The sequence below is a fragment of the Ovis canadensis genome, chromosome 13 (assembly GCF_042477335.2).
Source record: "Ovis canadensis isolate MfBH-ARS-UI-01 breed Bighorn chromosome 13, ARS-UI_OviCan_v2, whole genome shotgun sequence".
Taxonomy (NCBI): domain Eukaryota; kingdom Metazoa; phylum Chordata; class Mammalia; order Artiodactyla; family Bovidae; genus Ovis; species Ovis canadensis.
In genome coordinates, this window is record NC_091257.1 from 53,446,072 (window position 1) to 53,470,841 (window position 24,770).

At 44.9% G+C, this 24,770-nt stretch overlaps 1 protein-coding gene across 43 annotated transcripts in view; it reads right to left on the reverse strand.

The window, feature by feature from the left end:
• DZANK1 (double zinc ribbon and ankyrin repeat domains 1) overlaps positions 1-24,770 on the reverse strand; it is a 50,521-nt gene that overhangs the window by 15,210 nt on the left and 10,541 nt on the right. For 27 of the 43 annotated variants that reach the window (XR_011248158.1, XR_011248160.1, XR_011248159.1 and 24 more), the window contains 12 exons: positions 22,544-22,658; positions 21,060-21,156; positions 19,843-19,961; positions 18,900-18,985; positions 15,633-15,750; positions 12,814-12,927; positions 10,878-10,973; positions 8,536-8,700; positions 6,523-6,730; positions 4,162-4,265; positions 2,021-2,095; positions 284-380 (listed from right to left, as the gene is read on the reverse strand). Coding sequence is in view for 31 of the 43 variants with exons in the window: in XM_069547787.1 (XP_069403888.1) it covers positions 284-380; positions 2,021-2,095; positions 4,162-4,265; positions 6,523-6,730; positions 8,536-8,700; positions 10,878-10,973; positions 12,814-12,927; positions 15,633-15,750; positions 18,900-18,985; positions 19,843-19,961; positions 21,060-21,156; positions 22,544-22,658 (1,394 nt within the window). In the remaining 12 variants the exon portion in view is untranslated. The remainder of the gene's footprint in view (positions 1-283; positions 381-2,020; positions 2,096-4,161; positions 4,266-6,522; positions 6,731-8,535; positions 8,701-10,877; positions 10,974-12,813; positions 12,928-15,632; positions 15,751-18,899; positions 18,986-19,842; positions 19,962-21,059; positions 21,157-22,543; positions 22,659-24,770) is intronic. The other 16 variants (XR_011248166.1, XR_011248167.1, XR_011248165.1 and 13 more) reach the window with 1 other exon arrangement.

The window sequence follows — 24,770 nt, forward strand, 5'->3', positions numbered from 1 at the left end:
CTCCTGGTTTTTCTTTTTTTAATTATTATTTTTCTTCCAGTTTTGTTGAGATGTAATTGACATAGAGCACTGCCTAACTTTCAGGTGTGCAGCATGAAGACTTATGCCACGAAATAGTGATCACAAGAAGCTTGGTGAACAGTGTCATCTCATACAGAAACTAAACTAAAGAGGTAGGAAAATTACAGTTCCTCGTGATGAGAACTCATAGCATGTGTTCTCTTAACAATGTCCATATTTAATGGGTCAACGTTTTAAAGTTCCCAGAAAGGGGACAACTCACCCAAGCTGGACCCGCTGCCGAATAGCCCGTTCCCACCCTCAGTGATGCTGCTCAGGAAGTGGTCGCTGAAATTCATTGCCTTGTTCAGGTAAAAGTTCTGGCCAATGAAAAAAAATCATGCACAGTGAACAGTGCCACATCCCAGCAGAAAGAATGGTCTCCCTGCTTACCTGCCCCTCTCTCTGTTAATGACGGATGGTCAAGCCTGAAGCCTGGCCATCCTGGACATCTCCCTGACCTCACCGTGATGCTTTGTCCATTCTGCCTCTTAAACAATGCCTTGGTCTGGCCCCTGCTCTCTCACCAGGAACATGGCAACAGCCTCCAAATGGGTTCCTGCCAGCCCACCTTCCTGCAGCTGCCCCAGCCCCTCTATACAATGTGTATGTAACTGTTCCCCCCCAAGTCTTGGAATTAGGTGGGCCTGACAGGTAGGCTCAGGCTGCAGAGCTTGAATCCTGGTGCTGTCACCTACTATCTTAGGAACCTTGAGCCTCAGTTTCCTCATCTGTAAAGTGGAAATATTATGACCAGAAGGTAAAATGAGGTTATGTGGATGTATATAAAATCAGGATGGGTGGGACAAAGGCCAGACCTGGAATTTTGATCCACCTGGACCACTCGCACAGCGTGGCATCCTGCCCACCCCACCATGGGCTACCCACTACTTTCTGAGCACAGACCACACAGGCTAAGAAGAAACATACTGTGGACCTGGGGACACTTTTCCCACTTCTACACGATGGACAACACATTGTAGATACGCTTGGTGGCTGCCCAGTTCCCCTAAACCAGTCAGCTACCATCCCAGCTGCTACGTTGGCTGCTAACAACTCATGGCTGATCCCTGTCCTCAGTAGGTGGGTGCTGACTTGCCCTAGTGGTTATGCCCTCCCCCCACCTCAACTGGGGACAAAGGTGGTGTGATTCACATGCCAGAGCTCCTGGTGGATCAGGCTAGGGCCCTTGTCATTCAGCCTTCCACCACCCCGAGCCCCCCAAGCCTACCTCCTGCATCCCTCAGTCCCATTCTCCTGAAGCACATCCCAGCCTAAGTTCTGGTGCAGCCACACAACAGAAATCACAGCATTTAGCACTTTCCTTGGTTTCAGAGCGTGTTCACGTGCATTTTCCCATGGGATCCTGCTCCCAGCCTCCCTGTGACTTACGCATGCCCTAGGCCTCTATCCTGCCAGGTCACACCCATGGGCAAGTTCCCCCTTCTTTTCCTTGTCTTCTTCACTCACCTTCTCAATCCATTCATTGTTCTCTTTGTATACTGTAACTTCTTGTCAAATGAAACTAAAGCTGCCGCATCCGTCAATTAGTGTTGGTCACACACAGGCTCTGTGACAATGTTCCAGTTACCACATAAGAGGGCAGGGCAAGGGATATATGGCCACAAAGTTTGGCTTATTTTTATAGGCAGAGAGGTCAAAGTACATATAGCAAACACGTGTCAGCCTTTCACCTAGACTTCAGTGAGTGTAAGTAACCAGAGAACTAAAGGACCAATAGGGTGATAATTCCTGTTCTCATGACATTTTTATGTGCCTGAAAGCTGGATTCTCTGAGGTTTAGCTCAGTTACTTATCTAATTCTATGAAATTGCTAGGCTACAGTTATTGGAAACTCTTCCTTTCTGTGGATTATGTAGAAGTATTTCAATAAGTTATAAGCTACCCTTTTCTAGGTCAGTCAGTTCTCAAATGAATAACTTTTGACAGTTTTACTCACCTTGTTGGAGACTTGAATATAATTCAGCCTAATGCTGACTTCATAGCCATCCTCATGAACAGTAGCAGAGATGAGCTTGTAAAAAAAGTAAGAGAGAGAATTCACAACCAGGAGTGTGGGACTCAAGGCCCTGAGGCCAAGAAACTCTGAGATACCGAACTGTACATGTAATCAATTATTTCATTAACGAAAAAGAAAGCAGGAATAGAGAAACAAAAAACCCAATGAAACAGAACACAAAGAGCAAATGGCAGACACAAATGCATACTTACCTATAATTCCATTAATCATAAACCAACTAAATACGCCAAAGAGTCAAGCCTGCCAGATTTGGTTAAGAAAGCAAGACTCAAATTTATACTCTCTGCAGGAGACATACTTTAATTAAGTCACATGGCTGCAAGTCATCAACTAGGAAAAGGTAACCTGGGGTGGGGGTGGGGGTGGGGCAGGTCCTTGGCAATCAAGGACCAGATATTCAGGTGAGCTGCTGTCTCTGTAAGTGCCAGAAGGAATTTAGATCAGTGGGGCTCAGCAAATGCTTTAAGGATCAGACACTGAATATTTTAGGTTTTGTGGGCCACAGGGTCCTTGCCATTGTAGCACAAAAGCAGCTACAGACAATAAGTAAATGAATGAGTGAGTGCAGCTGTGATCCAATAAAACGATTTACAAAACTGGTAACAGGCCAGATTCACCCCACGGGTCATAGCCCACAGACCCCTAGACTGGGCCAAAGAATTCACAAACCACCAGAATGGATTATTAAAAAAAAAATAGCAATACTTGACAATGACACAGTTTCAATGTTGGCCTAACCTGGTGGCAGAGGAGTGGGCTGGATTAACTTTTAAAGGTTCTTCTGACCCTCATGACGGAGGAAAAGGTCTTCTCATAGATGTGTCTTTATAACAGCAGCACCCTTGAGATCTGACAGACCTGCTTCAAATCCTGATCCCCTGAGACCCAGAGTGTAGTCCCGGGAAGACACCAAGCTCCCTGAGCCAGTCTTCCTAGATGTCAAATAAGGCTTGTTCTGATTATCTACTGCAGCATAAAACCCCCTAAATTTAGTGGCATTCAATAACCACCATTTTATCATGTTCATGGATTCCAAAGGACATGGCACGGACAGCTTGCCTTGCTCCATGCCTGAGGCCTTAGCTGGAAGGACTGGAGTGGCAAGAGGTGGCTCCATGCTCAGGGGCTGGGATGACCAGGGTCTCGTCAGTCATCTGCCTGGCTCCATACAAGGCAGGACCACGCAAGGACTTGCTTCTGCTGGGGCTGCAGATGGAGCCCCCGTGTGTGGCCACTTGGCGTGGCTTGGGCTTCTCACAGTGGGGTGGCCAGGCTCCATGGGAGAGTGCTGGTGGTTAGCGTGCCATTACCCAAGCAGGGGAACGCTTGCATGACCACGCCTTGGGAGGCCCAGGCATCACTTCCACCATAGTCTGTTAGATAATCACAAGCCCACCCAGATTCAAGGTGAGGGGACGCAGACTCCATCCTCTGAAGGGCAGACTCTCAAAGAATCGGTGGGCACGTTTTCAGAACTGCCACCAGGTGAGGCTACCCACTGTAGGTATGTTGAGAGGACTAGAGGTGGAGGACCTGAGGCAGGCACCGAGCGCAGATTTCCTGTTAACTCTTATGACCACAAGGGCGAGTGAAAAGGGATGGGATTTAGTGCCAATGTGGCTATACTACACTATTCTTTCATTACAGTCTAACCCTCCATTCCCTTCTTTAGGGGATCTTCCCGACTCAGGGATCGAACCCGGGTCTCCTGCACAGTGCGCAAATTCTTTACCATCTAAGCTACGAGGGAAGTCCCACACATAACCCTACAGTCAGGTGTAATGGTTCTGACTCAGAATCCCACAGCCTGTGGTATCTAGAAGCATGAGATGCTCACAATGTACCATCTTCAGTCAGGTGCCCGGACCCTGGGACAAGACTCAGGCAGCAAGTGATTGAGGGAGGCAGAGCTGTGGGGAGGACAATGAGGAGGCGTGGAAAGCAGGGAAGGAGAAGGAAAAGGAGCAAGCCAAGTGCAGTTTCAGGACAGTCATTGGGGGCAACCTCAGCCTGATCCCACGGGACGGTCGGTGTGGAAGTTCCGCTCAGAGTCCACCCACCTTTCCCATCCTGGGTTCTGCAATCAAGGCTCGGAATTCAGGGTTGTTCTGAGCATAAGACCGGAGGTGCGCAGAGATGTGGTCCACCTGCTTTCTCCAGTATCCTGAGGAGGAGAGAAGACCGAGCACACGGATGATTCCTCCGAGGTGAAGGCAGAGAAGGACCAGCACGCCATGCGTTTTCAGAGAGCTGGCTTCACTTGGCCGAACTCTGTGATGGTTTTTACTTACTGAACCTCGACTATGTACTGGAGTATGTTCCGTTTTTTCGTTCCTGGTTAATTTTTTTTTTTTTTTGCACATGATTAATCATAGAATGGGCTTCCCTGGTGGCTTAGGCGGTAAAAGAATTCGCCTGCAATGCAGGAGAACTAGGTTTGATCCCTGGGTCAGGAAGATACCCTGGAGAAGGGAATGGCTACCCATTCCAGTATTCTTGCTTGGAGAATCCCATGGACAGGGCTACAGTCCATGGGGTTGCAAAGAGTCGGACACGATAGGCAACTAAGAACAATCATAGAATACTATAGAATTCCAGTGGAACATTTTGATTGCCATATCTGGGGTCTTTTTATTTTATTTATTTTATTTTTTGGCTGTGCCAGGAGGCATAGGGAACCTTAGTTTCCCAACCAGGAACCGAACCTGTGGCCCCTGCATTGAGAGTGTGGAGTCTTAGCCATTGGACCACCAGGGAAATCCCAAGGGAGTCTTTCACTCTTTTAAAATTAAGCATATTGAGAAACAACTTATTATTAAAAATACACCTATTTTAAAGGTTCAGTCTGAGTCTTGGCAAGTATATATGCCCCGTCAATATGCAGAGTATTTCTGAAAAGCTTCCTTTTGCCTCTTTCCAGTCGGCACAGGGTTTACAATAATTCTAACTCATTGTCACCGCTTAAGACTTGAGAGATCTCACATGTGTCTGTTCTCTTGTCCCCAGGTGGGTGACACATGGCAGCTCTAGGCCTGCCCTTCTGCGTCGGCTCAGCTGCCTGGGCCCAAGGGGCAGCTGCTGCTCTGGATGGGGCAGGGCCCTCCAGCTGGCCACAGCCCCCACAGGAGGGGATGTTAAGGCCTAAGGATAACAGTGAATGATGTGGTAGAAAGCAAGTAAGAGGAGCCTAGAGACAGGAGTTAAACCACAGGCTGGCCATCTTACCAAAGAGAAGCACAGAAATAAACAGCTAACCAAGACAAACTCCCTTGAAGTCTGAAAAATATCTCAAACACTGACCTCAAAAACTATCCATGTTAAAAAAAAAAAAACCTCACATTTAGCTGGATCAATCTGTAGAGCAGTTTGCACCCCTAGAGCATTGTGGAAAGTAATGAAGGAATCGGCCAACAGTATGTGGAACTTAAAGGCTGGAGGTGGTCAGGGAAAGAGACCTTGCCAAAGCCACACAACTCAAATGTCCACTATTGATGAACAAACACAATAGAATATCACTCAGCTCTAAAAAGAGGATGAAGTATTGAAACATGCTGCATGGACAAACTTGGAAACATTATGCGAAGTGAAAGACTGATGCTGAAGCTCTAATACTGTGGCCACCTGATGCCAAGAGCCAACTCATTAGAAAAGACCCTGATGCTGGGAAAGACTGAAGGCAGGAGGAGAAGGGGGAGACAAAGGATGAGACAGTTGGATGGCATCACCGACTCAATGGACATGAGTTAGAGCAAGCTTGGGGAGATGGTGAAAGACAGGGAAGCCTGGCATGCTGCAGTCCATGGGGCTGCAAAGAGTCGGACACGACTGAGCGACCGAGCAACAAAAGTGAAAGAAGCTGGTCACAAAAGACATCATATGCTTCCATTCATACATCCAGAGCAAGCCAATCCATAAAGACAGAAACAGACGAGTGATAACTACGCCCTTGCGGGTGGTGGTGTAGAGGGTGGTGCTTACAGGATATGCGATTTACCTTTGAGGAGATGAAAATGTTCTGGAAAAGGAGAGGAAGAGCGGTGATGGTTGTACAGTACTGCTCAAGTACTAAATACTGCCGAACTGGACCCTCTAAAATGGGGAGGATGGTGACATTCATGTCAGGTGAACTTTACCACACTAAAAAGAGCTGATGGCAGACAGCAACAGTGATGCAGACTACCAACATTTGTATCTTAGTATACAAAGTCTTATGCGCTATTTCATTTACAAACTAGATAATGGGGTTAGGGGTCAAAACACGCTAAATGTTTAAGGAAGTGTTATCATTCATTCAGACCAAAATTACTTGGAAACAGAAAAATAAAGGCACTTCCTGTGTATAAAAAATAAATCCCAAGGAAGAAAAGGAAATTCTCTTTCGTTGAGAGTGTGGGTGCCCTGCAGAGAAGTGTTTGTCTCACCTCTCCCGGGGCTGACGGCTGTGAGGAGAGGCTTATGGTCACTCGTCTTCTCCTGTCTCTGCTTCTGGGAAGCCACCTCCAGCTCCTTTTTCGCCAGGAGGGTCCCCGATGGGTAGAACAGGCCGGTGGTCTGTGTGCCCACATCCCTCTTAGGTCCAGCGTCAGGCCTGGGCAGAGGAACATTTAGGGGCTGCCAGACAGGTCGAGGCTATGTGGGAAAGACAGGAAACGTTAAAAAAATTATAACATAAATTAATTCATTTTCCATTTTAGTCACAGAAAACAGTCCTAATCAGAAGCAAGAGTAACTCCAAAACACTACTTTGAACTAAAAAAAAGTTTCCAGGTCTTGCCTCATCTTCCCTGCTTGTTTTGCCCAGCAATGCCCAGCCTGATCTGTGAAGCCAGCCCCACCCCTGGTCACTGACTGTCCCGCTGCCTGAGGCCTGGAAGAAATCCATCCTCTCAACTCTAAATCCAGTGGACCATCGACACTCAGCTACTGGGCACCAGCATTTTCTCTGAGATACTCTCCGTCCTCTGGGCCTGGGGCACTGAGAGGACCCTCATGTAATGTTGTATATGTTGCACACTGCACAAGAGCACTGCATCTAAAGGGGTGATATTCACGTGGTGGATGCTGTATGTTTGCATATTAGGACAATTTTTCTGGTAGATGGAAGAAAATGTCCAACAAAACTAGTAAATTACAATCAATTTCCAACAGGTGGCAGTCAAGTGTCTTAAGGAAAAAACAATGTGTCTCATTTGCACAAACATGCCACTTGGGTTATTGGCAGTCGTGGTATCTGTGTTTTAATCTGGGTTAAGAAGGCATGGTGGCTCAGACAGTAAAAGAATCTGCCTGCAATGCAGGAGACATAAGAGAACTCAGGTTCGATCCCTGGGTCAGAAAGATCTCCTGGAGAAGGGCATGACCACCCACTCCAGTATTCTTGCTTGGCAAAGTCCATGGACAGAGAAGCCTGGTGGGCTACAATGGGGTCACAAAGAGTTGGACATGACTGAAACGACTGACACTTAGGACTCAGACTTAAAAAGGCGTGAACTCCCTAAAAATGGATGCAAAGTTGCTGAGTGCATGTGTATTCTCTCTACAAATGACCGATCTTCACAAATTCTTCTGATGAAAGGAAGAATCTAAAGAGGAGAACAGACTTGAAAAGTCTTTCTGTAGTTTAGACAAATCCATGAATGGCTAACATGAAGCTGGTTAGAGACTAGTCCTTCTGAAAATAGTCTTGGGAGATTCTCCTCAAATATGCCCAGTTGTTATAAGTGGTAAAAACAATCTTATGTACCCCAGTGTAAGTTTTCTAGAATATAAAAGAGCAGGGGGAAATTTCTTGGTGTGCTATATAAGAAATTCAAGAGAAAAAATACATTTTATCCCACGTATTTTAAATCTCCCTAATGACATCTATTAGGGCTTCCCAAGTGGTGCTAGTGGTAAAGAACCTGCCTGCTAATGCAGGAGACATGAGAGATGTGGGTTCAGTCCATGGATCGGGAAGATCCCCTGGAGGAGGGCATGGCAACCTGTTTCATGATTCTTGCCTGGAGAATCCCATGGACAGAGGAGCCTGGAGGGCTACAGTCCACAGGGTCGCCAAGAGCTGGACATGAATGAAGCAACTGAGCACGCGTGCAATGACATCTATTCCCTTGCGTATGTGGTTAGGCCTCAACTTAGTGTAGATAAATGCATATCTATGAATATCTGCCTGATATGAATATCTCTTACTAGGATATCTATGAATGCCACATCTATTCATATAGATATGAATATATATAAATGCATATCTTTGAATCCCAAAGCAATCAATGTGTTGAAAACATAAACTGGTTGAACTTATTTGTACACCTAAAGTCCACGTGAAGGGTCTAAGTGTTTTGGCTCTCATCCCCTGGGCTGGCTCACAGGGTCGGGCACACAAATTCAGAGTTAAAACCCCGTCCCGGGACCAGGTCTTACTAGCGTGGAGGCCTCACCTCAGCAAACAGGCCAAGTTCTCCAGCAGCTGGAGCCAGGCTGCTCTCCATGTAGGGTCGTGCCAAGGACCTCACATAAAGGCCACAGGAGCCACAGAAGCGAGCAGATGGGTGATTGCTGCCCCCACATTTAAAGCAAACTGAGTAGCAAGTCGGAACGCTAGGCTAGAGGACAGAAAATACTTTCAAATTTTCATGAATATTAGAGACACAGTCTTCCCATACAGCTTATGCCCATCCCATACAACTGCAGCCATCACAAGAAGAAAGGCTGATACTCTCTTGACTCTGCAGTTCTACCTTCTAGAATTTATCCTGCAGATGAACAAATACATTAAGAAGTATATTCAAGACCATTCCCTGCAGGATTGTGGATTCAGAGGAAGTAACTGGAAACAGCTTCAATGTCCAGCACCAGGGGATGGCCTGAACCTAGCACAGTACACAGAGACAGTGTAATGTTATGAAGTCATGGAGAAAATGAGAAGGTTACTAACAGGATAAATTGCCAGGTGCAAGGCACCGGGTCAATGTTCATATTAAACTACAGTTAATTAGTCATGCCTCCGATGGCTGAAAGCAGACCTCAGAAGCTGAGTGCCAGTGGTGACTGCTCGGGTAGGAGCCAAGGGACCAGGATGAGGAGAGACTAGCTCTTCACATGAAACCTCCTACACTATTTATACGAGACACTCCCACAAATAATTCTGAGTGTTTTATTAAAAAGGTAAGCAGATAATTCACAGAAAAACACCAAGAGTCAATACATGAGTGAAAAGGTTTAACCTCAAAGAAATGCAAATGAAATAGCAATGAGAGACCGTCTCAGTTTGAGAGAACTAATGGTCTCTGTCTCCAGATTCTTAAGTAAGCAGGCTGTTGTTGTTGAGTTGCTAAGTCGTGCTGACTCTTTTGAGACCCTATAGACTATAGCCTCCCAGGCTTCTCTGTCCATGGGACTTCCCAGGCAAGAATACTGGAGTGGGTCATCATTTCCCTCTCCAGGGGATCTTCCTGACCCAGGGATCAAACCCACATCTCCTGCTTGACAGGCAGATTCTTTACCACTGAGCCACCAGGGAAGCCCAACTAACCGGGGGCTGAGACCCAAGTCCTAAGAAGTGATTTCTGGCTGGGTATGGAGGAGGAGGCACCTGGCCTGGAGTGGCTGTGAGGCACAAAGAAACTGTTTTAAAAACCCCCACAATGGCTCCACACCAATCACCAGGCAAGCGTCCTCTGCTCACTCGTGGACAGGTGGACATGGACCCACACAGGCAGGTCTACACAGTGTCCTCCCAAATCCAGAAGGGAAGAGAGCCCTGAACCACTGCAAACCCTGGAAATAAGGTATTTCTGCTCAAGTAAAACTACGATAGCCTCACCAATGAATACATTAGAACAAAGAGCACACACACATTCCTTTACGGAAAGTCAACGAGATGAGAACAACCCCCCGAACAGTCAGAGGGCTGTATTTTGCAACGGCCTCAAGGAAGCAGGAATTTTCTTCTAAATTGGCTGGAAAACGCTGACTTCTTTGTGGGATTTTAGGCCAGGGCGAGTCACCTGGAAGTCATCATTTCATACACATGAAATAGATCATCTACACAGAACCTAATCACTGGACTTGAATTGTACCTCAATTCCTTCATTTTAAACACTCAAGATAAGCTGGCGGGAAACCCAAGCAATGGTGCCCACCACTTGCTAAACTTCGAAAAAGAGCAGGCACACAGTGGAACTGAGTCTTTTTTGGATTAAAGCCTCACTTCACTTAAGTGCTGAAAATGCACTTATTTTTGCTTAAAATAACACAGTCGTTGCCAGCACTTGTGCTTTTCAGCTTGCTTTCCTAGGACAAGAAATTTGGAATTTGGCGACGTGGTACAAAACCAGTACATATACATTTTGCTTACCGATAGGCTATAATCGAAGGGAATCTGAAATGTTTTACTGAAATAAAGCTTAAAATTTTTCTTAAAGAAATTAATTTTAAACAAAAACCAAAACAGACATGCCTGCCTGTGAGTGACACATGAATGACTCCTGGCCGTTGGGGCCCCACCGGCTGCGCCAGCTTCCACACAAAGCCACTACATGAAATTCTAAGAAACTGCCGACTTGATGGAATCCTCCTGAAGACAGTTGTGTGTTGGTGAGCGAGCAGTGTCCTCTCCACACACAGAAATGCTTTCAGTGTACCATGAGTCACTTGTGGTCTCTCCCCTCTCCTCCCCAACAAACTTCCTCCCCCATCTCTGCAGACTATATTTCTCACCATCAACAATGAACGTTTATCGACCACTGAGATACAGGACAGGTGTGTGCGGTCAACCCACCTCTTGTGGCGAGGACGGCAGGGTCCCCTCGCAGGAGACACAGTATCTCAGCTGAGCCGGGTTCCCGGTGCCGCAGTCGCGGCAGATCACTCTCTCCTTGAAAACAGGGAAAGAGACCTGTGTGTTTCCACGGTGCTTCTCTGATCTCTTCAGAGAAACACGTTCATTTTTCCTCCCATTCATCTGAGTAGTGTAGTAATGCCAGGACAAAAAGGGTGTTAATAACGTGGAATAATAGGAGAGGCATCTACCACCGTGAAGCAGTCAGATATCCTGATGATTTCAACTTCTAAAACTTATCTTTTGAATTAACTTACATGGAACACAAGTTTGAATACACACACACACACCATGCAAAAAAGGAAGCCATATGCTGTGTTAATTTAAAGTGGCATCTGTAGGTTGGTTCAAGTTTTAGGTTATATTTCAAGGCATGACACTTTGAAAGCCAGGATTGAGAAGTTTCATATCTACTTAATCATGCTTTTTTTTTTTAATCCCTTTCTCTTATTCAGTACTTTAAGTCCAATAAATCAAAGTACTTCCCCCTGCCACAAGAAAAGAAAAGAAATAAGTGTTGCTATGAGAAAACAGCTGTGCAAAGAAATCACCAAGCAGTCTTTCCAGTCCATTAGCCTGGAGACCCTATACTAACACCAGACCCTGAAACTGGATTGGTTTAGAAATTATTACAACAGAAACAGTGCCCGGCAAATGAACATAGTTTTAAAAGAAGCAGACCCTGAAATGAAAATCAAAAAAACCTGAAAAAGAGTATTCATCTGGACTTAGGAAGGCAAACTGACTTTTTCACATTGCTTCTGTGTGAGTTGTTTTTTTTTTTTTTTTTCAGTGTTGAAACTGTACTCCTGGGTAGGCTCTCCATCTCTGGCTTCAACAGGAAGACCCAAGACAAGCAAAAGATTGTATGTTTACAAGTAATCTAGTTATATATGAATTTGGATTTGCTCTGTAGTTTCTCACTTAGAATTGGAAAAGTGAAAAGACTGTCTTAGAAAATGAGTAGTAAGTTCAATCTTCTGAGTCAGGAAGCTGGAGATTAGCTGTAATACACACACACACACAAACACGAAAACAGAAAAGATGGTTAACATAGCCTAGGTAGTACGGCCATGCCCCACAGCAAGTGGTGTCTTAGTTCTCTGACCAGGGAGTGAACCTGTGCCCCCTGCAATGGAAGCTGAGTCTTAACAGCTAGACTACCAGGGAAGTCCCTGAGGTGTTACAGTTCTCACTGTACATTAAGGGCACTTAATAAGGGCACTTCCCTTATTGCTGAAATTTTTTGTTCTTTTATCCCCAAAATTATCTATATTAAACCTATTTCATCCTGTAGTGAACTTTACTTGAGGTCAAGTAAAAAGGAGGTGAGTGGGACCGTAAATTCAAAAATGGAGAAAAGATATGGCTGTAGGTTCAGTGATTCTGCCCCCAAAATGTTCCTGGCATGATGCCATTTGTCTACCAAGACGTTTTTGAAGTTCGACATGATACTTCACTTTTTCACCCTTGTGACAGCTTGTAATCCTCCTTTTCTAGGTGATAGTGACCCATAATCAAACAAAGCAAACACAAACACCAAGTGACTTTAAGGACAAGATTACAAGTCAACATGAATGACAATGTTCAATTTAAAAATATACAGAGTAGAAACCTGTGTGAGCTGCAGTGCAATTTCTCCTCCAAACCCATGTCTGGGGAAACACATTTCTATGGATCTTTCCTGATGTTTAGATCCTGTTGGCAAGTTCAACTCTTGGGCGGATGCCCTTCCGAAAACAAGAGTGGGTTTTGTTCATGGGTATTAGCTCATCAACTGTTAGCCAATGTCATCAGCTGAAGAAAGACGTTTAACTGCTCAAACATTGATTTATATGGATTTCACTCACACTGTCACAGATTCACGTTTAATTACCTTCAGGCGGAAGCTGGCCTGTGGCTGCAGCTGTGGTGCCAGGGGAGCCTCACAGACCACACAGATGGGTGTGTTCAGGGGCACCACGTTCTCACACTCTGTGCACAAGCCCATCTGCATGAAGAAGGAGGCCAGGTTGGTCTTCAGATGCGAAACGTGAAGGCACAAATTGATCTTAGAACGTAAGCTTTAATTTACTTTTGTAAAAAATTTCTTTTAAATAATCGGCATTTTTACTCATTTCTTATTAAGGTAAAAAGATATCTATTGTAGAAAAGAGAGGTGTAAAGAAAAGAAAAATAAATAGCTTACAGTGGAGTAAGGAAATTGACAAATCTTTTCTATAATATATTAAAAGGCAATTATAAAGTTGGATGAAACTGTTAAAAAAATATAACCATTTCAGATTCTGAAAGCCAACCAAAGACAGGATGAACTGAAAAGCAATGAACCTTGGGTGAGGACCCCACACGTCTGCTGGGTCTTGCTTGGGCTGTTCCTTGTCCTCCTCCAGCTCTGTCAGAGCAGGGTGGGCTGTGAACACCAGCAGCTTTGTGGCTGCTGGCGGCCAGGGCTCACAGGATCTGGAGCTCGGTCAAGATGACGCACTCAGTGGCCAGCCAACAGGGAGGACCATAGCTGCCCCAACCTGAGATCATGGTCCTGTTTTGAGCAACTGATGAACCAGCAAGTAATCAGGGACTTAACAGGGAGTTCTAGGAGGGAAATTTCTGTGTATTGCTAGATTTAAGTTAAACTGTTCTGAAACAGACTGTGAGAAGTTAAGGAGTCTGCTGTATTCCCTAGAGCTCTATTTAGTAAGTAAGTGTTAGTCGCTCAGTCGTGCCCGACTTTTTGTGACCCCATGGACTGCATCCCACCAGGCTCTATTAGAAAATAACTTAAAAAACTCAACTTTTAAAAATAGCAAACAAACAAAAAAAAATTTCAACACAGGAAACATAGGAATTAAAAAGGTGGTGGTGAATCCTGAGAAGAGTCTCCCTTCAAGGCCACTGCCCCAGGTGAGGTATTATATACTTCAAGGAAAGGAGGGCCAGCCTCCTCAGGAGGGCCAGCTTGTCCACCAGCACGAAGCTCAGAGAAATGCAGGGAATCAAGGTCATGCATTTCAATCTGGGTCCAAGCCAGCACCTCCATTCCGAGTCTCAGGATCCTTTCTGTCCCACTGCAATCCCCAACTTTCACAAAGAAATGTGTTGATAAGGTGAACTCAGTTGATGCTGTAACTCATCAACAAATACAACTCAATTCTGTGTATGCTTTCAGCAGGACGATGCAGAGTGGCTCTGGAGCTGAGAGGAACCCCTCTGCACATCTCTAACGAGACCCTGAGTGTCTTAGGTCTGGGACCCTAGGAGCAGGATCCACCCCTTTAAGTCCCTGAAGCCCAGCTGAGAGCAGGACACGGTAAGAACTCAATACTTCAGATTACGAAGCTGTTTATACATTAGGGCATGTTAATAAATGTCATTTACAGGCAGTATAGATGTTCCAAAGCCCATCATTTTGAATATTTATAATCCCTGATAACCTTTTCTCCCTGTAACAACAGAGAAAGTTTTGAAAAATTTGTTTTCAGACCAGTAAAAAAACAACTTTGACACTGCACCAACAAATATGTAAGCAGGGAAAATTCAAACCAGTGAGACCTGTTCATATTTTATTTGCTATACCACCTTCTCTAAGGAGTTCAAAATATATCATGGGAGTAGAGTAAATTAAATTAACTTCTACAGCATCTCCCTTTAGTACCTAGCCTCTTGCTTGAAGGCGTAACTCAATTCTAAAACTCTGGACTTTGAATTTATTGAATAATGACTTTTTCCTAGTGACTATCTTTTTATTTTTGGTGAATACTTCCAAATGCTTAAATTTATTTTCAACTGTAGGATAATGGCTTTACAATATTGTATTGGTTTCTGCCATACATCAACATGAACTGGTCACAGGTATACTTACGCCCCCTCCATCCTGAACCTCCTTCCCACCTCCCACCCTGTGGCTATCCTTTTTAAATGGTCATTTTTCAGTAAACTTCCCAGATCCTTCTGCATCATTTTGTAAACCTGAATCCAAAAGAACCCCAAAGTATCAAGTGCATAAGAGATGAACACATTTAAGTAAAGGTTTTGATTTTTAGTAAGTCAAGTATGTTTCCTAACTAACTACAAACCCTTATGGGTTTTTTTTTTTTGGCTGAGCTGTGCAGCTTGCAGGATCTTAGTTTCCCGACCAGGCCTCAAATCTGGGCCATGGAGGTAAAAGCACCCGGCCCAATCACTGGACTTCCAGGGAATTCCCTAACTTACTGCACACTTAGTGGTAGGATAATATCAGTTATTATCTACAGTCAGCTAAAACTTTCAACTGTAGACATACTGATCGATCTATAGCTGATATAAACAGCTTCTTTGGACAGAATGGTGTATTTTACAGATATACAGACCTGTAATTAGTACTTGTGGTCATTTATTTGTAGAATATATTTCCATACTGTCCCCTGGTTATGAACAGAAATATCATATGAGTAGGAAACATGTGTTTATCCATAAGTAAACCACTGAAATCAAAAGATGTTAGTCTTTTCCTGAGCCTATGCTTCTTCGAGGCCACACAAAAGGAATGGCACTGCAAACGTGTTTCTGATTCCTAAATAGGAGTCTGGATAGAACAAGAATCACTTGCCAATAATTTTTTCAACAACTATCTGTGGTTCCTGTGTGCCAGGTGCTATGCTGCTGCAAATACAGACCAGATCGACCAGTGGAAGAAGCTTCAAGGATTCTGCTACTCACCTGAGCTCCTTCTGGGGGTGGCAGACGGCAGCCGAAGATGGGAGGCACAGAGGAGCCACATTCCAGACAGTAACAAGCAAAGGGGTCCGACGGGCGGGCCACCAGGCAGCGGGCACACCTACGACACAAGAGGCCCCTGAGCGGCCCTGTGCTGAGCAGCGCACGACATCGACAAGCATTTGAACATTCTTAAAAAACAAAACAGGAAGCAGAAGGCTCTCAAAGGCAGTGGAACAAGTTTAAGACGGGAGGTGCTTCTCTAAGCATTTTTATCACAAAGTCCCACATGGCTGGGACCATGGTGCCCTTCACCTGGAGGCCAGGCGCCTCTTGCTTCCGGGCACAGCAGCAGTTTGATCAGCAGCCTCAACCCCACTTCCGAGTGGGGCCCTGGCTCCTCCTGGCACCTGGGCTTTGACGTGTGTGAGGGTGAGCCCTGCGAATTCCAGTAATGTCCGCGGTGCGCTTTTCTGACTCTGACCTGGCCCTGGAAAGTCCTGTCAGGTAAGCCCTGCCTCCACCTTCACTCACCTGCGTGGAGTCCGAGGTTCTGCCCCAACACCGTCTGCCCACTCCAAGGTGGCTGCGTCGTCCTTCAGCCCTCACCCGCCTACCTGGCTGTGAAAGGATTCCTGGACCTGGTTCCCTTGTCAGTCACCCTGTTGCCGCCAAGCATTTCCAGGCAGGTCGGGCCCCGACCCTGTGACCTAGCTGAACCGCGCAGCATCTACGATATCTGCATACTGTGCACTGGGTTGTTCGGCTGCCTGCACCAGTCTCTACCGGGGCCTCTCAACAGTCAGCAGCCTTTGTAGCTGTCTTCACTTGGGGAAAGGATGGTCTTTTCAGCAATGGCGCTGGGCAAACCGGGTTCCGTTTGGGATGATGCATAAGTTCTGGAAATGGGATGGTGCTGACGGTGGCCCAACACTGTGAATGTCCTTAATGTCATTGAATTGTACACTTAGAAATTGCTAAAATGGTAAATTTTACTGTATTTTTACCATAGTAGAAGTATAAAGGACTATAAAAAATTGATATTGAATAAAAGTAATAATGTATTATGAGGTTCATAATACTTGTAGGAGTAAAATAAATGATCATGCTAGCACAAAGGCTGCAATTATCCAGTTACTGGAAGTTCTTAGACTATATATGAAGTGGTCTAACATCACTTGAAGACAGACTGTGATAAGTTAAAAATATGTAGTATAAACCCTAAGGCAACCACTAAAAGAAAACTTATAGCTAATAAGCCAACAAAGGATACAAAATAAAATGAAATCATAAAACATACCCAATTAATCCAAAAGCAAGCCAAAAAAGGGGGGGCAACAAAGAATAGGTAAGACAAACAGAAAACAAATAGCATGACAGCTGACTGAAATTCAAACGTATCAATTATCAGAACAAATATAAATATGCTCAGCACCACATGCAGAGATTGTTCTATTTTCTAAATGCAAGACCTAACTACATGCTGTTTAAAAGAAACCTTCTTTAACTGGAGAAACACAAATAGGTTAAAAAAGAAAAGGATGAAAATAAGATGCACCATGCAAATACTAATCAAAAGAAAGCAGTAATGCTGATTTAATACCAGACAAATATGATTTCTATGCAAAGACTATTATCAGGGTTAATAAAAGGTTATTTCACAGGAGGAGGCATAAACTGGGAGATCGAGATTGATGTATATGCACTACTATACATAAAAGTAGATAACTAATAAGAACCTATTGGACAGCACAGGGAACTCGACTCAATACTCTGTAATGACCTATATGGGAACAGAATCTGAAAAAGCATGGATACATGTATGTGTATAGCTGATTCACCTTGCTGTACACCTGAAAGTAACACAATGCTGTAAATCAACCATACTCCAATAAAATTTTTTTTAAAAAGCTTATTTTGTAAGGATAAAGGGGTCAATTCAGCAATAGAACATAGGAATCCAAAAGGCTTATATATTGAACAACAGAGCTTCAGAGTACATGAAGCAAAGAACTGAAAGCAATACAAGGACAAGTAGACAAACTCATAATTATAGTCATAGATTTCAGTATAATTTCCTCAATAACTGATAAAACCACAGACAAAACCAATAAAGACAGAGGAGACACTATAGCACCGTATTAGTTTCAAGTGTACAACATAACAATCAATAATTGTGGATACTGCAAGATGATCACCACAGTGTTAGCACCGGTCACCACACAGTTACAGGATTTTTTTTCCTTATGTTGAGAACTTCTTACATGTACTCTCTTAGCAACTTTCAGTATGCAGTATAGTGTCATTAACTATCTTTACCACTTACATCCCCAGGACTTATTCATTTTACGAGTGAAAGTTTATATCTTTTGACCACCTTTATCCAGGTCACCCACTCTACCAATCCCAAGGGAAATGCAAATTAAAACCACTACCCCCACCTTACCACAATGGCCAAAAATAAAAATAACAATGTTGGTCAAGATGTAGGGAAACTGGAGCTCCCATCCATCATATACTACTGGTGGGAGTGCAAAATGGTACAGCCTCTTAGGAAAACATATGGACAGTTTTCTTAAAAAGTTAAGCATATGCCTACCATATGAGCCAGCCACCCCACTCCTAGTTGGCTAAGGGGAATTAAAGTATATATCCACAGGATGACATGTATACAAATGTTCATAGCAGCTTTTTCTGTGACAGCCAAAACCTAAAAACAATCTGGATGTACATCCAATAGGAAACAGGATAAACAAACTGTGATGTATCCATACGATGGAACACTACTCAGCATTGAAAAGAAACGTCCAATGCATGCATACAAAATGGGTGAGCCTCCAAGTCATCAAGCGGAGTGAAAGCAGCCTGGCCAAGGAGCAATACTGAATTGTTCCATATATATATATGGGATCAAATACAAGCTAAGCTACAATGACAACAAGCAGACCAACAGGTGCCTGGGAATGGGGCAGGTCACAGGGGAGGGTTTTAAAAAGGTGCAAAGCAGGAAACTCTTGGAGGTGGTGGATTTTTTCATTTTCTCAATTGGGGTGACAGTCTTGAGATTATATGTATATATATGTATATATCAATTGTACTCTTTAAGTGCCATTTATTGTATGTCATTTGCACCTTTAAATTTTGTAAAAATTTAATTAAAAAAAACAAAAAAGTTGGGGAAAATACCATTGCTATGCCCCATCTTCAAATTATTTTTGACCATGTTGTGTCTCAGCAGTACTTAGACAGTAGAGAGAAAGCAATACATACTTGAGAAAGTCCGTCTCCCTGTGAATCCTCATGATCTCTGTGCTTGTCAAGCTCTTCTGGCCAGTTATGTGTGCAAACCCAGGGAACTAAAATGAAGAACATATATAAAATCATGGCAAAATTCTAACCAGTTATATGTGCAAACCCAGGGAACTAAAATGAACATATATAAAATCATGGTAAAAGCTCTGGTAAGGTAAATTACATAGAGTTCATCTCAGTGCTTTGTCCCACCATATGCAGCAGCCATCATTTTTCCCACCATGCTCCAGCCACACCAGCCTCCTGGTGATCCTCACTTAGCTGAACTTGAGGTTACTCGACAAAGATCTTTGCAGAGCTGGTTTCTGTTCATCTTGAAGGTTCAATTAAAATGTCACCTTTTTGAGGGGGCCTTCTCTTATCCCCCTGAATTAGGACACTAATTAGGACATTAATTCACTAACCAGGTTCTTCCTACCTGGTCATTCTCTATCCCAGGGGTTCTCAAGTTTGGGTGTTTATCAGAAGAAAGGCCAATTAGAACAGATGATGGGGCCCACCCTAAAGACCCTGAGGCCACAGGTCTGGGGGGGTGCAGTGGGGGTGGGTGGGTGTCTGCATTTCTGATGAGCTCCCAGGTGACGCTGATGCTCCTGGTCTGGGGACCACAATTGGTAAACCATGGCTCTATCCCATTACCCAGGTCTATCTTTTTCATGACAAATCACTATTCTCAATTATTTTTTCCATTATTCACACGTTTATATCTGTCTGCCCCCATTCCCAACAAAATGTGAGCACCATGAGTACAGGGGCCTTTTTTGTCCAACTAGGTGTCTCGGCTCTGGGACAGTGCCTGACCCAGGGTGAAAAGGCAGGGACATTTTCTTAAAGTATGTTGCAGGAAGCATTAAAAACACAGTAGATCTTTAGCACCCAAAAGAGTTTCCTTAGCAGTTACCTGGGGCTGCTGGGGGGCTGGTCTAGAGCCCAATTCATCACGGAAAGTTGGGGCTTCCCGCGGACTCTCTGAGAAGCGAAGGTCTTTCAATGTTTTAGGGTCACTTCTTTCACCCATGTCTACAATTACATCAAAAGCATCATTCTGTAAATACCTGAAATCATATGTGCTTTCATGCAAATGTGTCTTCATAGTTAGAAACCTTTTAATAAGGGGCCACTGTTGTCACATTCTCTAATGTAGTAACTATGCAAAGAAGCTCCCACTCAGTTGAATTCATGGCAATAAAGAAAAAAGTGGGCCCAGACTGAGAAAATGAAAATCTGCCCTGCCACATTCCCCAGCATTCTGCACCAGGCTGGGAGAATGGATAAATCCAGTTGAAAGGTCAGCAGGAAATATTATGTGTCCCAAGGACACACTGCAGCTGTCACACATCCTAACAGTTCCCACTCTGAGTGACCACTGCTTCTTACTGACCAAGAAACCCTGCTCTCTAAAATCAGATTATCAGAAAACTTTGCTGTTCGAAATCATATCAGTAAGAATGAAACATCCAACTCTTGCCTGGAAGCCCCAGGTCACTGTGACATAGGGTTGTCGTTCACTTGTTCAGCCATGTCTGACTCTTTGTGACCCCACGGACGGCAGCACACCAGGCTCCCCTGTCCTTCACTGTCTCCTAAAGTTTGCTCAGACTCGTGTCTATTGAGTTGGTGATGCTATCCAACCACAGAGAAGCAGCCTCAATGCCCAACCTGGTGCAGAGCTTCAGAGAGAGGTCTCTGGGCACTACCTTCCACATGTATCTTTGTTGTTTCCAAGGAAACAGAACCCTGGTCCCCTTCTCAGGTCCGTATCTCATGGCGACCATTTCCCACTGATCTCTGCTTTGCTTACCTATCAGAACTCTTCTTTCATTTAAATTTCATCTAAACCCCACCTTCCCCCAGCAACTGCTGTCTGTACTTTAGTTGATGAGATCGCCATGGTTCCTCTACCACGTGGTCTCTTGTGTTGCAATGAATAGATAAATCTGACTCTGCCGGACAGCTTGACTCTCCCTCATGTAGCCAGGATGGCATTAAAAGTCAAATGAGATCTTACTGTACTGTCCTGGTGTTTCTTAGTCAACCCCTCGGAAGACAAGAACACAAGCCCTGAACCTGTTTGGGGTTTAGTATACTAACTCGTATCTTCATCCTGTCACTTCATACCTGGAAACTTTCCAAGGTTAACATTCCAACCCAGTTTACTTTCAGGATTCTTATATTTCTTCCTTCCTTTTGATTCAACAAATCCATTTTTCAGTTCCTAGGAGGGAAGAGACTGTGTATCAGTCACTTGACTCTGCCCGTTTAGATATGAAAATTAAAAGTTCCATAGTAGAGACGGCGACACAGCCTGCACTTCTTTACTAGAAAGGGGTCACATTGTTTTCACCAAGTGACCTTTGTCTCGCTGTCTCTGGACACACACACAGCTTTGACTCTGGGCTGCCTGCCTGGCAGCACGCCTGCTTGGGATGCCCCTTCCATGTCAAGTGGCCAAGACTGGAGGCAGGTGACAGCTCACACAAATAGGACGTCACACTCTTGGGAGACACAGTGACAACAGAGGGACCACCAGACTCCAGGGGCAAAGGCAGGGTGGGGTCAGACCCAGATAGATCTGCTGTCCACTGTCCTCCCACACTCGGCCCCAAAACACAGACATGCTTCTGTTCTCAGGGTCAGTCCCTCATGCTTGGCTGAAGCCTGAACCCCTGCTGGCTGCCCCCCGGTCAGTGTAGACCCCTGGTCACAAGTGGACCCCACGCCATGCCTGCGTCAACCGCTCTCGTCCCACGGCCTCTTTGCTGTCCTCTGGTTGATTGTTAGGCTGAAGGGACTCCCCCGCAAAACTTCCCATCACCCCAATGAGAGTCTGAGACTTTCTGTTTAATTGCCTCACCGTGGGCTGGCCCACCCTCTGACCCTGGGATCCATCCCACTGATACCCAGAACCCAAGGTCTAGAGTTTCAGATGTCCTTTCTAGACAGGTGTAGTTCATTCTCTAAAGAGGTGAGGCTTTGTATCTGGAGATGAAGCTTTCAACATAACTGAGGGCCACGCCCACTGAGGGCTCCTATTAGCCCGATACTTCTTTTCAGCAAATGCCTCCACCCTCTCCTACCTGTCCCCATGCAGGACATGGAGTATGGCAGAATTGCTCTCTGCTGCCTGGGAGCTTACAGTACATGGGGGAGACAGACAAGGAGCAGAGTAATCACGTGGTCAAAGCACTTGATGAAAGAAGGCCTGGGAGCTAGGGGAGCAGAGACAGAACCCAGCATGCACAGAGTTTGCGCTGGAACGTAAACACGGGAGTCACAAAGCAGGAAAGGATGACTGAGGACAGACACTGGCTCTGAGAGGCCAGGCTGGGGGTTTCTGCTTTCTTCCACAGGGTAAGAGGAGAAGACACAGGAGCCTAGATAGAGATGCCAGTGAGGCATCTCCAACGGGCAGGGTGGAGGACTGGCCAAAAGGTGGGAAACCAGCAAAGATGTTGTGCAGTGGTTGAGAGTGACCCCAACGGTAAGGACCTGAAAATGGGTGACAGACTGACTGGGGGTAAATGAAGGGGAAGATGTGACCACTGAGGAAAGGGACCAGGGATGTGGTGACGATCCAAATGCATCACAGTGTCAGTACTCGCCTGCTTCGGAGGGTCCTTGAGAGCATTTTCCACAGTGTCTTCTGGAGAGACTGGATCTGGCGGAACAGAGTCCACCTGAAACACCTTTGTGACAATGGCGCTCTCTCTGCAGTCTCTGAAAATTGTTCCAGACAGGGGAAGTTTGCGTGTCACAGAGGTCCAAAGACAGGGTGTCCAGCAACTAAGATGACTCTAGAATGAACTTACTACATTGCTATTTTAAACTGGAGACCAACATATTACCATTTCTATGGTCTTAACCTTGAGCCTGGTGGGCTGCTGTCTATGGGGTCGCATAGAGTCGGACACGACTGAAGCAACTTAGCAGCAGCAGCAGCAGCAACCTTACTCTTATTCAGTTATCTCTTGCTATGTAACAAGCCACTGCAAAACATTATGTCTTAGAACACAAAGGTGTGGGTTTGCCAGCTCTTGTGTAGTTGCAGTCAGGTGTCAGCTTGGGCCGGAGTCAAGTGAAAGTACAGCTCAGTCAGATGTCCAAAATGGTTTCTCCCCTCAGGTTCTAAGTCTGGCCTGGGACGGCTGGGGACTTGCCAGTCATCTCTCTCCTTCCCTTTCTATCTCCCTTTCCAGGTGGTGAACTTGGGGTTCCTCATAGTAGTAGATCTCAGGTAGGTCAGAGACTTCCTACAAGGTGGCTGGCTTCTCCCAGCGTTTATGTTCCAAGAGACCAGAGCAGATACTGCAAGGCTTCTTGTGGTCTGGCCTTAGCGTCATGTCTGGAGCATTCTCTTGGTCAAAGTTAAGTTGTAGGGCCAGCCCAGATTCAGGAGGGGATACTGTGGGAGGCATGGCTCACTGGGGGGCCATTTGGAGGACTATCTACCACATTCACCATAAAGATGTCATACCTTAATCCTGAAACTATTCTGAAGCAAAGAATGAGGTTACCTGTATATCATTCATTCCACCTAAGTTATGGGAATTTTCCTTATCCCAACTGTGGGTAGCATAATATACACTTCCCTGGGAGATTTTAACTGTTATTCCTCAAATACTAGTCAGTTTTCAATTTATTCATAATATTTCACAATTAATCTTGTTCCTCCATGATGCAATAGAAGTCCCATGAGAAATCAACTGAGAGGTGGCCAGAAGTAAATTCTGGAGGTGATTTCCCCTCAGCACCAGCAGCTCATCTATACTCTTTATTTTTCTAAGTAGTTTTACTGAGATATAATGTACATGACATAAAATGCACTTGCTCTAGGTATATAATTTGATGATACTCCATACATTTACACAACTGTGCAACCACCACCACAGTCCAATGTTACAACAACCTGTTTCTAGTTACTCCTCACTTCCACCTCCTACACCAGGCAACCACTGATCTGCTTCCTGTCTTCACAGTTTTGCCTTTTCTGTGCTGTGTGCTTAGTTGCTCAGTCGTGTCCAACTCTTTGCGACCCCATGGACTGTAGCCTTCCAGGCTCCTCTATCCACGGGATTCTCCAGGCAAGAGTACTGGAGTGGGTTGCCATGCTGATAAATGTAATCCTACAAATACAGTCTCCCATGTCTGGCTGCCTTTACTTGTCTTTTTCTTTTCTTTTCTGAGGTTCACCCAGGTAGTTGCATGTGTCAGCAATTCATTCATCTTTATTCTTGAGTAGCATTCCATTTCACGATGTACCACAGTTTGTTTATCCATTCCCCAGTGGATAGTCATTTGGATTTTGCTAGTTTGGAGGTTACAATACTTAATACTGTTATGAGTATTCACGAATGAGTCTTTATAGTATGAGCCCCTGAGGTTGGGTTTTCTCTTGTTTGTAACGAGGCATCTGACTTAGGCTTTGCTGAGACATCCACTTCAAAGATGGTGCTCTTCAGTAAACACTTCACCCGCCACAGGACCAGATGAAGATCCAGCCACTGCCCCCCCATGGAAGCCCCTTTATTTTAGAGATCTTGGTTGGTTTCCATGACTGACCAATTGGGCAATTTTTTCTCTTCCCACTGTAAGTTCTTGCTCATACATTTAAAATTCACCAATGAAGACTGAGCCCGTGGAACTCCTCAGCTCCCCGCCCTCAGCCCTAATAAAAGCAGACCCTTGGCCTGTGATTTGTCCCTTCTTCTCTCCCCCTGCCCCCATCTCTTTGTACTTGTGACCTCACTGGGTGCCACATAATCCCCAGGACTTGTAGGTAATAAACTTCTTCTCTTTCCAAGTTCCTTGATGATTACTGCTGAGGGCCTC